Genomic DNA, 14,155 nt, shown 5'->3' with positions numbered 1-14,155 from the left:
TTATTTATTGAATTAGATTTAAAATATGAATTGCAGAAAGAGTTTTAAAGTATAAAATGCTCATTCTGCAAGCAAACTGGCCTCTAATGGTGCCATATTTTGTATTATTTGTTCAGTGTGATGTTGCAGATGTTTTAATTTAAATTAATTTCCTTTTGACTGATTTTAAATGTACTCACTTGAACGCATCATATTTTTGAGCCAGTTTAATATCTGCGCAGTGTTGAAATTTCTGATTTAAGCTTTTAGATAAATCAATGAGGTCAAAATGTTGTTTTTAAATTATAAAGAGGAGATAAATAAAAAAAAGTTAAGTTAGCAAACTTTGATTTATGGAATTTTCTTTTTAGTGTTTGATTTATTTCACAAAACTATCCTCAGTTTGAGGCTGAGACACGAAAATAAAGAACATTTGCTGCACTTTAAGGGTTTTATTATTGCACACATAAATGCATGAATAATAATAGTATAAATATCACACTTCAGGACAGCAGAGAGAGAGAGACAGAGACAGAGAGTGTGTGTGTGTGTGTGTGTGTGTGTGTGTGTGAGTGTGTGAGTGTGTGTGTGTAATGTGGGGCACTGTCTGAATGATAAAGAGATAAAAAGCTGTCAGCTCTCTGTGGTGTGTTTAGGTTCCCAGTAAAAAACAGGAAAAGCTGCAGTTAGTCTGTAACTTCTCCTGCAGGAACAACACAGGCTGCACTGATCATTTAACAAAGTTGTGAATAATCTTGGCCTTTTTACCCCACGCCGTCACCAGTCATTAGTTATGATCCACGGGGCCTCCACAGGAGCCTATTGATCACTCATTGACTGATTGATTTAGACAAATACTTCTTTCTCCCTGAGTGCGAGGTCGAGCTGCTCTCTCTGTTAATTGAAGATAACAGAGGGGCAACAATGGCCCCCGTAATAGAATGAGAGTTTTGTGATTATCGCTGCAGAAAGAAAAGAAAATGAAGAAGAACAAGGGGAGGAGGAGGAGAAGAGGAGAGGAGAGGGGGGGCTCTCTAATTAGGAAGCAGGGCGGTGTGGAGGCTGTGGCCGGCAGGCAGGCGACAGGCGCCGGGTCCCGGACAAAAGGCTGTCTGCTGCCCTAAACTCCCCCTGCTTAACCCTTTAAACCGAGACACACAGCTACACACACACACACTGTGCACTGTGCATGCACACACACGCACCACAGATAAATGCATTACACACCACGAGTGTACAGAAACAAAATGCAAACAACACTTCACTTTAACTCTTTATATTTAGGAGAATATCAAACACAACTTCTGCAGTATTTCCTGCAAAAAGCGATGATTCCTGTGTTTATCTGCAGGTGAATCAGAGATTTAATATGCAGCAGAGTATTCGGGATCATAAACAGGAGTCTGCAGAGGATGTGTGTGTGTGTGTGTGTGTGTGCGTGTGTGCAGCAGAGAAAGCTCTTCCTATAAATACTTACATTACTCGACTCTTTCTAAAAATACAAGCTCGGACACAATAGTGGAGGAAATGCTGATTGACGGTGAGTGAAGAGCTGCCCTGAATAGACCCGGGCTGCAGAGACCTGATGTCACATTAATTAAACACACTTCATACTCTGCTCTGAAAACAAGGACTGCAGATACAATAAATACAGAAGAAGAACACCGGAAATTAAAAGGTTGAAATTATTAAACTCAACTAATATTCAGAAAAAAATATCATAATATTGTGTTTCTAATATTTTCTTATGAAATGTAACACAAACATAGAGCACGCCTCCTTCTTCCTGCTATAAATGTGGCCGACAGAGGGCGCTCCAGCCTCATGTGTGCCTTTAAAACAGAGACGACTTCATTAAAACCTTCATCAGTCTGCACAGCTCTCTGCTCAGAGCTGATTATTGAAACAAAATGTGAGAATGATTTAAATATTAAATTAATAACAACAGGAATAATAACAAAAGTCTGCAGGATTTCAGCACAACGATTTTTTATTGAAATTGTGAGACAATCAAAAAAAAAAACCCGGACAACCAGCATAAACAAGATACTTTCATCATCTTTAAATATATTTATGATAGATATGAATGACGCGCCGCTGAGGAGGAATTGCTTTGACTGTCTCCTGTCTGGAGTGAATAACCTGAGGTGTGTTTTTCTGAATGTGGAGCTCTTCCTCCCTCTCATCCTCTGTGTTTGTCGGTGGATGCAGACTAAAACATGGCACACACACGTCTTCTAAAAATCAGCAATGCTTCATACACAGTTTGTCAAACCAACAAGCGCTAAATAGCTTTTCATTTACAGTTTATGTTCATGTAAAAGAAAGGAAGAAGGGGGGAGGAGAAAGGAGGAGGAGAAAGGAAAATTCCAAATATATACACGCTAATATACAGCCTTGAATAAATTAATACCAATTGCATATTCTTGGATCTTAGCTTTATTTACAGAATTGTTTTTATCTTTAATTACATAAATAGTTCAGAAACATTTTTCTGGCATGAAATGATCTTCCGTCTGGCTCTTGTTGAAACCTCCAGGCCTGAAAACAAACAGAAAAGTTTTTGGATGCAGCTCATAGAGACGCAATGAGGCTCCTGTTCAGGTCGTAAGCAGGCTGCTTCAAGTCACACACACTCTACACACACTCTCTGCTGCGTTACACTCAGTCCGTGCAGCTGCAGGCAGGTCAGACCGATATCTGGGGCTGATACTGGCCTGTGTGGTCCACCTGTGATATGATCATATTCCTCTGATATAAGATCACGTGGATCCCTCTACATCAAGTCCATGAAATGAAGTGGCCATTTTTCTCTTTTTAGGTTTTCTAAAATGTGTTCATGATTATCTTTAAATATAGTTCATTAAATGTTTGTTTGAGTGTTTTTTTATTTATCAATGTAGAAATGTGTCCCAGAGTCTAGACCAAGGAACGCCTGACTTTAAGAACTGCTAACCCTAAAAAAAAAAGGGACCCAAGGACAAGTTTATGTGTCTGATGAAGGTCAAAAAGATGTCTGCGAGGATCTCCGTCCTCCATCCTCGATCATTCAAAGGTTGGATTTAATAACAGGGACTAAAGTTTTTCTGCAGCTTTGTTCCAAAAGATAACCAGTTATCGGCCTTCAGCGACCCACATCGGCCTCGCTCTCATCCCAGTCTCCATCATATGCTGTACAGGACGTTTGCACTTATAGTCCTCTGGTTTGTCTTCATCCCAAACTCAGTGTTCATCACTTGGGAGAGTCTGCGCTCGGAGACGGCTCCCTCTGGCCCTCCAGACCGCTCACCAGTCTCTGGATGCTCTGCAGCTCATTCACCGAGTCCTTCATGGAGGTTTTGGGGGACGAGGTCCTCCCGGATGACCCTCCGTTCTTATGGTTACTGCTGTGGTGCTCTGGGGCCGGGCTGGTCTCCCTGCTGCCCGGTTTGGAGGATTCAGAGCTTGGGTTGTGGCTGCCCTGCAGGCCGGCGGTGAGCAGGCTGGAGGTCTGCAGTGACACCGGGAGCTGGTACGGGTTGAAGCGGAGCCGAGGCCGGGACGAGGTCAGGAACGGGTTCCTGGAGAGCTGGCTGGCGGTGCTGGTGGCCGGAAGGGAGGCCGCCGAGGCCGCCGCTGCAGCCGCCGCCATGTAGGTGTAAGGGTACGGGAAGAGACCACCGAAGGGAGGCATGGGGATGCCCTGGAGGAGGAGGAGGAGAGGAGGAAGAGTCACATCAGTGTTTTTCCACGCAAGTTTTATGAATATGATATAAAATCTACATATTTTTCCTTTCTGAGCACAAATTATTATTTTAAACACACTTAGTTAAAAAAAGTAAAATAGTAAATATAATTTAAATGTTTTTAAATCACCCAAATAATGTGTTTGAAATAACACAGTGTAGCTGTATTAGTTCATGTCATTCAGGAGTTTTAATTTCTGCAGAAAACATCTGCTTACTTCACAGAATCTAACTTTAGGTGCAGACCAGGTGTGCTGATTTACTTGTGTGTTCCTGCAACTCAAACACTGAAGGTGAGGACTGAATTTATTAGGAAACCCTCATTGAATAATGCAAACAGTTGTGGGATAATCCTGCATGATTGCATGGTGCAAAAACAAACAATTCTGCTTCTTGATCCTTTTTCTGCTGCACAAACGGATGTATTTTTACAGTAGAGTTTGGTGATGTTTTTATGTCAGTTTTAATGTAAATATAATCATGCACTTAGTTTTCGCCCAGCTCATTGCGCTTATGAAACCTCTAACTTGATGTTTGTATTCTTTAATTTTCAGTACTCCTCTGATTGGACCGTGCACACTGAGTTTTCCGGTCACCTAATCCTTCCTACGCTCTCCTCTTTCTGCTCCGGCTGACGTCAGCTCGGCGCTACAGGTGTTCAGGCAAACTACATCAAGCTCTGATTGGTTGGTCTTTCTTACCTGAGAGGCGAGCATGTGCTGGGACAGATGGAAGGGGAAGGGGCTGGGGCTTCCTGCGCCCTGGGTGGAGAGGCCGCCATTTTCCAGACCACTTGCTCCAGATACAGAGGCCAAAAGGTGCCCCATGCCCATGGCGGAAAAGGCTCCAGGGGCCATGGCGAACTGGCCCGGGTGAAACAACAGGGGCGATCCGGCGTTCAGAGGGTTAAAGAACTGCTGGCTGTGGAGACCAGACAGAGCCAGGCTTTGTAAGTGGCCCGGGCTGAAGTGCGAGGGGCTCTCGGTCTGGACCATGAGAGGGGAGTAGGCCTCCTTAGTGGCACTGATTCCCCCGGACTCTGAGTCCTTTGTCAACACGTCTGAGGTGTCCTTCCTGCTCCTGCTCTCCGCTTTGTCCTTCTCCAGGTTCCTTATACTGAAAACGGAGTCGTCCTTCTTTTCCGTGCTGGGGCGCTCCCTCACGCGCTCCTCACACCTGGAGCTGTAGGGGGACACGGGTTCAGGTCCCGGGCTGTTGGAGGCGGTGCAGAGCTCGTCTTGATGCTCCAGCTCCTGCTCGCTGTCAGTGCACGTTTTGTCATCTACAGAAACGAGAACCATGTAGGGAAGAAGAGGTGTGAGGCGAGTGTGCAGAGAAAACAAAATACACACCAGTACTACACACACACAAAAACACACAAACACACACACACACACACACACACACACACACACACACACACACACACACACACACACACACACACACACACACACAAATGGCCACATAAGCCTGGTGGGAGTCTTAAACTCTCACAATCCACCTTGCAGATTTCCAGCATATGTCCACTCATTACAGATGAACATGTTTCCTGCATTTTAAATTCATACTTTTGATTTTATCTTTTAGAGTGACACACATAAACTCTATTATTCACCAAATTAAAGCTCCTGAGTTTTCAAACACACATTCCTCATTAATAACCTTTAAAATCTGCCTCTGCTTCAGGATTAAAGCTGATTAAAATTAGGGGAGTAAAACACCCGGATCAGAGCAGACAACAAAAACATGATTAACTAGATTTATTTCAGAAACCAACAAAAAATATTTTATGCAAAAAAAATTGAGTCTTAGAAACTGCTTAAAGATTTCAAAATAAAAGCTTCATAGAGAAAGCCTCAAAATTCAGACTGATCTTCTGTTAACACGAATAAAAGTTAAAAGTGAAAAATCTACTGAACTGTAACTCTAAAAAAAAAAATTCCCCAAAGTCTCACAATGATGATTATCAATTATTAAAAAGGATTTAAAAATATAAATCTGCACAAACGTGTTGTTTTTACGCACACCATGTCTACGTCATTTCTGCACAATTTAAACTCTGATCTTTATTTAATTTAAATTCTAATTTTATAATTTACTGCATCAACTTTTCATCTCGTCATGCTCAAATATATGACCATATATGGGCATCTGAAAGGAGTAAATAATCCCGCTTCTCACCTCGACTGGGCCTGCTGAACCTCAGCGGGCTGGAACCGGCTCCCAGCGGGGAGTGGACGGTGTCTCTGCCGGCAGGAGGCTCACTGGAGGAGGCGTCCGAGTCTGCGCCCTCCCGGTCCCCCTTACACTGGTCCTCATACATCCTGAGGGACGGCATGGTCAGCTGTTTCCTGTCAGCAACACCGCTATTAATGACAATGACAATGATAATAATAATAATAATGGTGGTAGTAGTTTCAGTAATAATAGTAATAATAATAACAATAATGAGTCATGGTGGTTTGGCTGTTACACCATGATCTTGCAGGATATAAACACACACACACTCTCTCTCACACACACACAAACACACTCTCTCTCACACACACTTTATTTATGAATAATTTCTGCAGGTGTTAATACCTTTTCTCTCTCCGTCCATTCCCCGTGTCTCTGAATCCTTTGGCGAAAGGGTTGTTGTCGATCTTAAGCTGTGTGATCTGTAAAAAAACACAAATTTAGAATAAATATTTCAAAATAAAAGCCTTTAATCCGCAGCATTGTAGCATCGTGGCCTTTTGTGTCTCTACACCTGGTCCATATTTGGATTAACATGCGCAGAAAGCAGCGTGTTGGACTGGAGCCACTGCAGGCCTCACATTTACATTATTAATAAAAGCGTAATGACGCAGCGTTATTCTCATTGGCCCCAGGAGGGGAATTCTGCCACGAAGTGTTCCTCTATGGGGGCCACACAAGCCTCAGTCCCCCCCAGATAAAAAAAAGAAACAGAGGGAGCAATACTAGAACAGATGACTATCATATCAATAATTAATAACGCGGTTTGGATCGCTGCTGTTGCTTCCCCGTGTCTCCCGGTGTACGTGAGCACGGAGACGACAGTGGCCTTCACAGGCGCTCCTGAAGGCCCCTGAGTGGCCCCTGAACAGGCCGCTTCAGGGCGTTCTGCCATTCGAGCAGAGAGAGTGTCTCGCAGCATCTGTCCTCTGTGGCTGCAGGGTGACCTGCCTCCTAAACGGCCTCTAATCGATGGTGACTCTTTGCAATAAACTTTTACAACAAGACACCCTCCCTCCTCCTCCTCCTCCTCCTCCTTCTCATCTAAACCCCTCACCATCACTCAGACCCCGCCGGACACAAGCCCCAATTAGCTTCATGGAGGAGGATAAAGAGGCAGCGAAGAGAGCTTACATTAATGCCATCAAATATACACATAAACAAAACCTCAATCCAGACATGATGGATTTAACGCACACTCACAAAACCTCAACTCAAATATTCTAGATGTTACAACCATGCAGGACCCTGTAACCAGACAGGCTTTGTTTTTATGCAATTTTACAAAACCTGCAGTGAGCTTCATGTTTCATGCACATGTACAAAACCTCGAATGATGAGGGTTAGACTTTTTAAAACCTGAACAAAACCTCAGCTCATAATATTCTTAACAAGTAAACAAACCTCGATTTTAAAATGTGCAACTTTTACGCACAAATTCAAAACATAATTCCAGAGATGCTGGATTTTAAATACCTGTGCATAACCAAAACAATATTTTTATTAACCTATTAAATATGCTGGATTTCTGCACAAATATGAACGTCAATGTAGATGTGATCGATTGATTTGCTGGACTGTTTTGACCTCATGCAAATCATCATTTCAGATTAGTTGGATTTTAATACGCAAATATATTTCAATAATTATTGGCACGTTAAAAAAATATGTGCATGGTAAAATAAGATACAACACCTACATTTAAATATTCTCCATTATTTATTTAAAACATGCTTTTGAATAATTTTCAAGAATAAAAAATAAGAAGACAGCTAAATTCCTAAAAAAGACAATAATAATAATAATAATAAAAATAGGACATGTCAGCCATATTTGTTGCTGCATTGTAACCTACAAAAAAAAAACCTCTCCACATTTTTACGCCTAATTTATTCACTTCTGGTCGGGGTAATTGCGCATTTATAGCGCATGGATTCCAGATAACACACCGACACACAAAATCTCTGGCTGCGAATTTGAATTCATCGTCAGAGATATCAGCTACACCCACAAATCCAGGCAAAACAGCAATTACAAAAATCAAGTGGGACATGGGAGTCCTCTGCAGGGAAATTAGGCGACCTACAAAATCAGATTAAGTCTTCAGGGTTTGTCGGCGGGGGGAGGGGAGGGGGACGCATGTAGGACATTTATTATGCAAAGTGTAGCAGCCATATTAGAGGCTGTGGTGAGCAGGGACTCACCTTGTCGTTCTGATACGCTGTCACAGCCACGAACTCGGTCTCCGGGAACACGTAGGTCCTGAAGGTGCTGTAGGGGAGCTTGAGGATGTCGTTGGCCCGGACTATGTGGAACCTGGGCTGGTACTTGTGCATGGAGTTGAGGATTGTCTGGACCAACACACGCAAACACACAGAGCTTGGGAGTAAATATCACGACATGTACACGGCCCCTCTTTGATGCTAGCTCCACATTAAACCTCGACAGTATAAGTGCACGCGGATCATCTTTGTTATTGATGCTGTTATAATTACTGTGTGAGCAGACTTGTCTGTAATTAGCGCGAGGCGAAGGGGAAAACCTGACCAGGCCACACATGTTGTCATGAGGACTCCCAACCGCAGCAGAAAATGTGATTTGATGCAGTTTCTATCTTTCATTCATGTCTAATTTACCACCAAGTATGGACACATTACAGGCTGCTGCTGCTGCTGCTGCTGCCGCTGCAGCCGGAGGGCCTGCTGGGTGACACGCTCTGCGCCCAACACTTCACCCAACAATCACTGAATCCATAAATATCAACAGAATACGGGAACATCAGGAGGAATAACACTCGTGTTCTAGATAAAAAGACGAGATTAACTTCACATCTTAGACGTGACAAACAAGCTGGACTCGTGTGTGTAAATATGACGTGCACACACAAACAAACAAACGTGCCTGTAACCGATTGCAAATTTAGACTGACATGTAAATGCTGAATTTGTTTCCAGTCGGAAGCACACTTTGCCTGCCAGTCTGATGGACATTCTCAGACATTTAACTTTTGCCCTCGTTATTTATTTTTATTTCAGTCCTCTTGTAAAATATCGAGCAGTCAAATATCGAGACACACATGGATAAAATATTGAGCGTAAAACAAACACACATTAGAGCATCCGGGGCTTTGTGTTCATTTATTAAAATGCAAACTACTCATTTTTAAACTACACCTTACTCCATACTTTACTTTAATGTGTGGTTAATATTTTATAAGAGGTAACAGGTTGGACGGAGTTAAACACGTCTCCGCCTTTTAAGCTCATTTAACGCTCATTTCTCTGTCGCCCGGTTTGATGATACACCTCTAAATCCTCTCTGTACACACTCTGCTTTGATCAGATGTTACTTTTTTATTCCACGTTTATCAATGCAGAATAAAAGGTGCAGCCGTGGTCTCGTGGAGGCCCTGCTACATGGTTTGGATGAAGTCTGTGAACGCGGGGGCAGAAAAAGCAGGCTGATAATTTGGAGAGCTGCAAGGAAACATAAGCTCAGAGTATGTCAGCGGCGGTGGGAAGTCAAGTGGCGACAAAGTGTCAACAGCTTTGGAAGTAATAACATCCAGCAGAGAAATTGACTCATCTCTGGACGAGTGTATGACATATTTTTACAATTATTTTACGCCCTGATATTTAATTTAATTTAATCTAATTTACGCACTAATTTAAAATGTTACAAGCAGAAGTTTTAGTCTGGCTTCTGTCTCTGTTTTTATTTATTCATCTCTTTTATTTGACTCCTTCTTGTTATTATTTCTCTCCTACAACGACCCACTTTGCCCCTCATGCTTCATAAAAAATTCATGCCCTCTAGAAAACACCTCAAAACCTCCTGCCCGTCTCCTTCCAGCAGCAAACACCTCCCTCAGAGTGTAAATATGATAACTACCCAAGCCAGAGAAATAAATGGAGTCAGTACTCACAAATCCGTGCTTGTCTGAGATGTTGTTGGTCAGTTTGAGTTTATGGAAAGCAACAGGCTTGGCCATCCACTGCTCGCCGGTGGCCGGGCTGTCTGGGTGGATATACATCCTCTTGGGCATCTCGGGGTCGGCCTTGCCCGCGACCATCCAGCGGGAGTTGTGGAACTTGTATCGGCAGTCGTCCGCCGCCACGATGTCCATCAGCAGAATGTATTTGGCTTTCTTATCGAGCCCGTTTATCCGCACTTTGAACGGAGGGAACATCCTCCTGCAGACACACACACAAACACACGGGGAGTCAAGCAAAACAGCAAGACTATCACGCAACACTTGAATGAACGTGAGGAAAAGAGGCCATGAAGGCAACACGGAGAAAACAGGAGAAAACGTTGGAATCGTCAGATATTACGCGCAATTACGCGGAAGCAACACAACAAAGCGCAGAGTGTGTGTGTGTATGTGTGTGTCAGTCTGTGTATGTGTGTATGTATGTGTGTGTTGCACTACAAAGCTGAGCAGTATATTTATGACCACAGCTCTTCACGTCCCTGCTTTTTGAAGTGACAGCCTGTTTATAAAACCCAGAAGCTCTGCTGCCTCCTCAGAATGCAGCCTGAGAGATAAAACCTGATAAAAGCTGGGAGCACATTTTACCCTCAAATATTTCAAATATTCACTTTGATCAGTGAATCATAAATATTTCACAGTGTCCTGACTTATTGGGAAATGAAGCTACTTGAAGTGGTCACTGAGGGCTCAGACTTTAATTTATAAAAACATAATTATGTGTACAAAGCGAGGTAAAGACTTAAAGTTAATGCTGTGTATGTATTTATAATTTATATTTTATGGATCATGAAAGAGGTTAATAATCGGAGGGTGAATAAACACGGGGAGGCTCAGGCCTGACGCGCAGCCTGCCGATTGAAAGCAGAATAAATGTCTTTATTCGACAGCAGCGGATCATTCTGTGCTGAAATGCAAAAAAAGTGTCTTTTATGTAAAATAAAAATATTAATGTTTATGTTTAATTCTTACCGTCCGGACTTTGTAATAACCATCTCCGTCCCGAGTTTATGAAACTGGTCCCACAGATCCTTGGCTTCCAGTGTAACTTTGGGGTCGTCGTCCACTTCCTCCTCGGGCTCCAGGCTCTTCATGCTGCGGAGATGAGCCGCCTGATGGTGGCTGAGGGCCGGGTGGAGCCCCTCCGCCGCCCCGGCCAGGCCGTGGTCGGGCTTGGAGAGCGCGCCGGGAGGAAGGCTGAGCGCCGGGAAGAAGGAAGGCTGCGCGGCCGCTAGAAACGCGGACATGGGGAAGTCTGTCGGCCGGTGAGCGTGGAAAGGGTGATAAGCCATTGCAGTCCCTGTGAAAACTGGATCTCTCATCGGTGCATCCACAAAAAGCGAAGTGAAAAAATGGAGATTTTTAGTGGTATTTCCCCCCAAACCCGGAGCCGGTGTAGGTCCGCGCTTCAGAGGAGTCCGGCGCCGTGTCCAACACACTGCGCGTTATTATCAGGGTGAAGAAAAGAGCCCAGAGTTGTAGAGTTCTGCTGATGTGCGTTTCCTTTGCTTCCTCGGCCGATCCTGTCGCTAGAGCGGCGCGGTGAAGGCAGAGCCCGGCTGCGCTTTGTGCCTCACAGTTTCTCTGCTTCAGTCATCCCACACTGACTGGAGAGATGTGGCCCCGCTCACTGCAGATCTGTGACTATCTCACATGTCCTTCCTGCCTCCATCCCCAACACTAATGAACCAAGCCCCTTTGATTGCTGATTTTACGCTTTCTGGACCAATTGTGGGCCCCTATAGGCGTGGTTCTGACAGCTCGGGCCAGACTCTACGAGAGGAGGGAGGGGGGACAAGAAGGTGTCGGAAGCATTAGCAGTAAGAAAACATGTCAACAGAATAAAATATTAACCAATGACAGGAAAGATCGGGAAATCCCACCCCCATTTCCAAGCCAAACACCGGGTCAGCCCTCAGTTGTTGGCCGGTGGAGGCATCACCTCTCTCGGCTTGCGTTTTTAACAATGTCGCCTCCGGAGAACCTGTCCACAGCCTCCCTGTCTAATACTCACCTTAATACAGAGGAGCAGCTCCACTTCTGCACGTTTAGCACTGTCTCTCAGAACAACTCAGTCCAGTGAATCCGCGGCTCGTAGCCCCGGCTCTGCATTCCGGAGAGATTTATGTCAAAGAGCTGCTGCTCAGCGCGTCGCTCTCTTTAATAACAGACTCCTAATTATTCCTTGTTTCGGCTGTTCTGACGCGTAGACTGGATTTGCCTCACACTAGCCCCGGCTGTGTTAGCTGCACTCCAGCCTCACTCAGCAGCCCAGAGAGAGAGACATTTCTCTGCGCGCTCCCCTGATCGAGCTGACGGGAGGGCAGCAGCCGCAGCGTCATAAAGAGACAAGGCTGGAAAAGACAAACCCAGATGCTGCTGCTGCTGCTGCGTGGAGACAAAAAGAGGAAACCAGATGAATGATGATGAGTGAATTTTGAGAGAAAATCAGGGTGAGTGCTCACTTCGATATAAACTCTTTAGAAAGTAATAAAAGTTCCTTTTCTGGGAGAGTTTTATTTCTGAACGAGCTTTAACGTGATGAATGTGGAGGGAGAAGTTTCTTTCGTGCAGTTTGTGGTGTTTTTTGCAGAGTCTCGTTTTACTGCCACATCAAACATGCAGCGATGAGATGATTTAGTGCTCGGCTGAGGGCTGAGGGCAGGCCGGGCTGCAGCGTGGAATCTCCGACAGGTTGTATTTTGTCAAACCGAAGGACAGTGCGGGACTCCGGGAGCCGCGGGGCCCCCTCCACCTCCTCCACCTCCACCAGCCTCCCTGCTCTCCGCTCTGCTGAGCCTCTGCCTCAGAAAACTGCAGCTCCTGATTAACTCGGACTCAGTTTGTTAAAGAGCCGCGCGGCGCCAGTCTCCACAATAAGAACAATCTCTTGTCTCTTTGCATTTACCCTGAAGTCCTGCCTGCGCGCCCCTCCGGCCCCTCAGCAGCAGCCTCCTCTGCGGCTCTCCGCTGCTCTGCCGCGGTCATGACTCGGTGTCAGATCTGATTTTTCCTCTTTTTTTTTCTGGATAAACAGCTGCTCTCTCCGGGCAGGAGGCACGGTGTCGATGTTGGCTTCAGGCGTCACATCGACAAAAAGTGAAACAAAAAGTGATAATCCTTCTGAATGAGGCTGTCAGAGTCAACTACGCATTTCCTATTAACCCTGAAACTCAGCGGCGTCTCTGCGGCTTCCGCTGACAGCCAAACAAAATCCCCAGTGGCCACAAAAAAACTCCTCAACAATATTTATAAACCTCTTTTATTAACGCGTAAAATCCACCTTAAAGCTTTTTATTTTGCACAAAAACAATCAAATTACTGATTTTAAGAGAACAAATAAACTTATTTATTTTCTCTAAATGACTTAAACTCCAAATATCTGCAGCTGTGCGCGCCTGTGTTGCACATTCAGCATGTTTTGTGATTCAAGAGCATGAAATGTTTGCACATCTCCGCTGCGTTACACACTTGTTGCTTGATACATTCATGCGTAAAGAGCCAGCAGGCCGAGCAGGAGCAGCTACAACAGAGAGGGGAACACACCTGAATGACGGCAGGGAGTGAGGGAAACACACATTTTATTATCACACACACACACACACACACACACACACACACCACCTGAGCAGCAAGTGTTCACACGGTGCAGGAATTAGGAGAAGAGGCCGTGAAGGTGTTTTCAGTCAGCCAGGTGTTGTAAACACACACAGAGAGGATCAGCTCCTCGTGTAAAATCATCAACATGTCAGAGGAACAGTGTGCGTAATCACGAGTCCGGACAGCTGCCGTGTTTGGAATGCTGTACCTTCAGATGTATGAGCTGAGGTGTAAGGAGAGTGTCACACTTCTCTGTGCTTTGACTGGGCAGAAAAAGAAAACAGATTAGCAGCATATGGAGGAGGATAACGGTTTTCAGCCGGAATACTCAGCTGGATAATTGTATCAACAATGCCAGTGCAAATGAGTCACCATTTATTTGTTCTGTGCCGTCAGTGGTACAGAAATCTCCATTACGCGCGATTTAAAAGTCATTAAGTCCAGGGAGGAGGGCTGCTCAGAGAGGAAGGGGCACTGCTGATAGATTAACATATTCTCTGTGCTGGGATTAATGTGAGCAGACACAAAATACGCTGCTTACACTTGTCTTTTAAAAGCGTCACTAATGGAGGACAGGAGAGAAATGTTTGAGGGAAATTCTAATTTAATCCCTTATATT

At 44.5% G+C, this 14,155-nt stretch overlaps 1 protein-coding gene across 1 annotated transcript; it reads right to left on the bottom strand.

The window, feature by feature from the left end:
• Positions 1 to 2,400: 2,400 nt before the first annotated feature.
• tbx2b (T-box transcription factor 2b) lies at positions 2,401 to 12,388 on the bottom strand. The gene is made up of 8 exons (XM_034701841.1): positions 11,951 to 12,388; positions 10,909 to 11,709; positions 9,871 to 10,138; positions 8,150 to 8,296; positions 6,291 to 6,367; positions 5,889 to 6,073; positions 4,406 to 4,986; positions 2,401 to 3,661 (listed from the first exon to the last, which is right to left on the bottom strand). The coding sequence occupies exons 2-8, from the start codon at positions 11,256 to 11,258 to the stop codon at positions 3,212 to 3,214; spliced, it is 2,058 nt and encodes a 685-aa protein (XP_034557732.1). The 5' UTR covers positions 11,259 to 11,709; positions 11,951 to 12,388; the 3' UTR covers positions 2,401 to 3,211.
• Positions 12,389 to 14,155: the final 1,767 nt, after the last annotated feature.

The sequence above is a fragment of the Notolabrus celidotus genome, chromosome 14 (genome assembly GCF_009762535.1).
Source record: "Notolabrus celidotus isolate fNotCel1 chromosome 14, fNotCel1.pri, whole genome shotgun sequence".
In the NCBI taxonomy this organism is placed as follows: domain Eukaryota; kingdom Metazoa; phylum Chordata; class Actinopteri; order Labriformes; family Labridae; genus Notolabrus; species Notolabrus celidotus.
This window is presented reverse-complemented; position numbering and strand designations above follow the sequence as displayed.

What these genes read in the sequence shown, in the direction of transcription:
- tbx2b (XM_034701841.1), bottom strand. Translation starts at nt 11,258, where the DNA reads ATGAGAGATCCAGTTTTCACAGGGACTGCAATGGCTTATCACCCTTTC. An exon ending in GTTATTACAAAGTCCGGACG is followed by an intron (nt 10,139 to 10,908) that starts GTAAGAATTAAA and finishes GTGTGTCTGCAG; the next exon opens with GAGGATGTTCCCTCCGTTCA. An exon ending in GTTCAGCAGGCCCAGTCGAG is followed by an intron (nt 4,987 to 5,888) that starts GTGAGAAGCGGG and finishes TCGTTTCTGTAG; the next exon opens with ATGACAAAACGTGCACTGAC.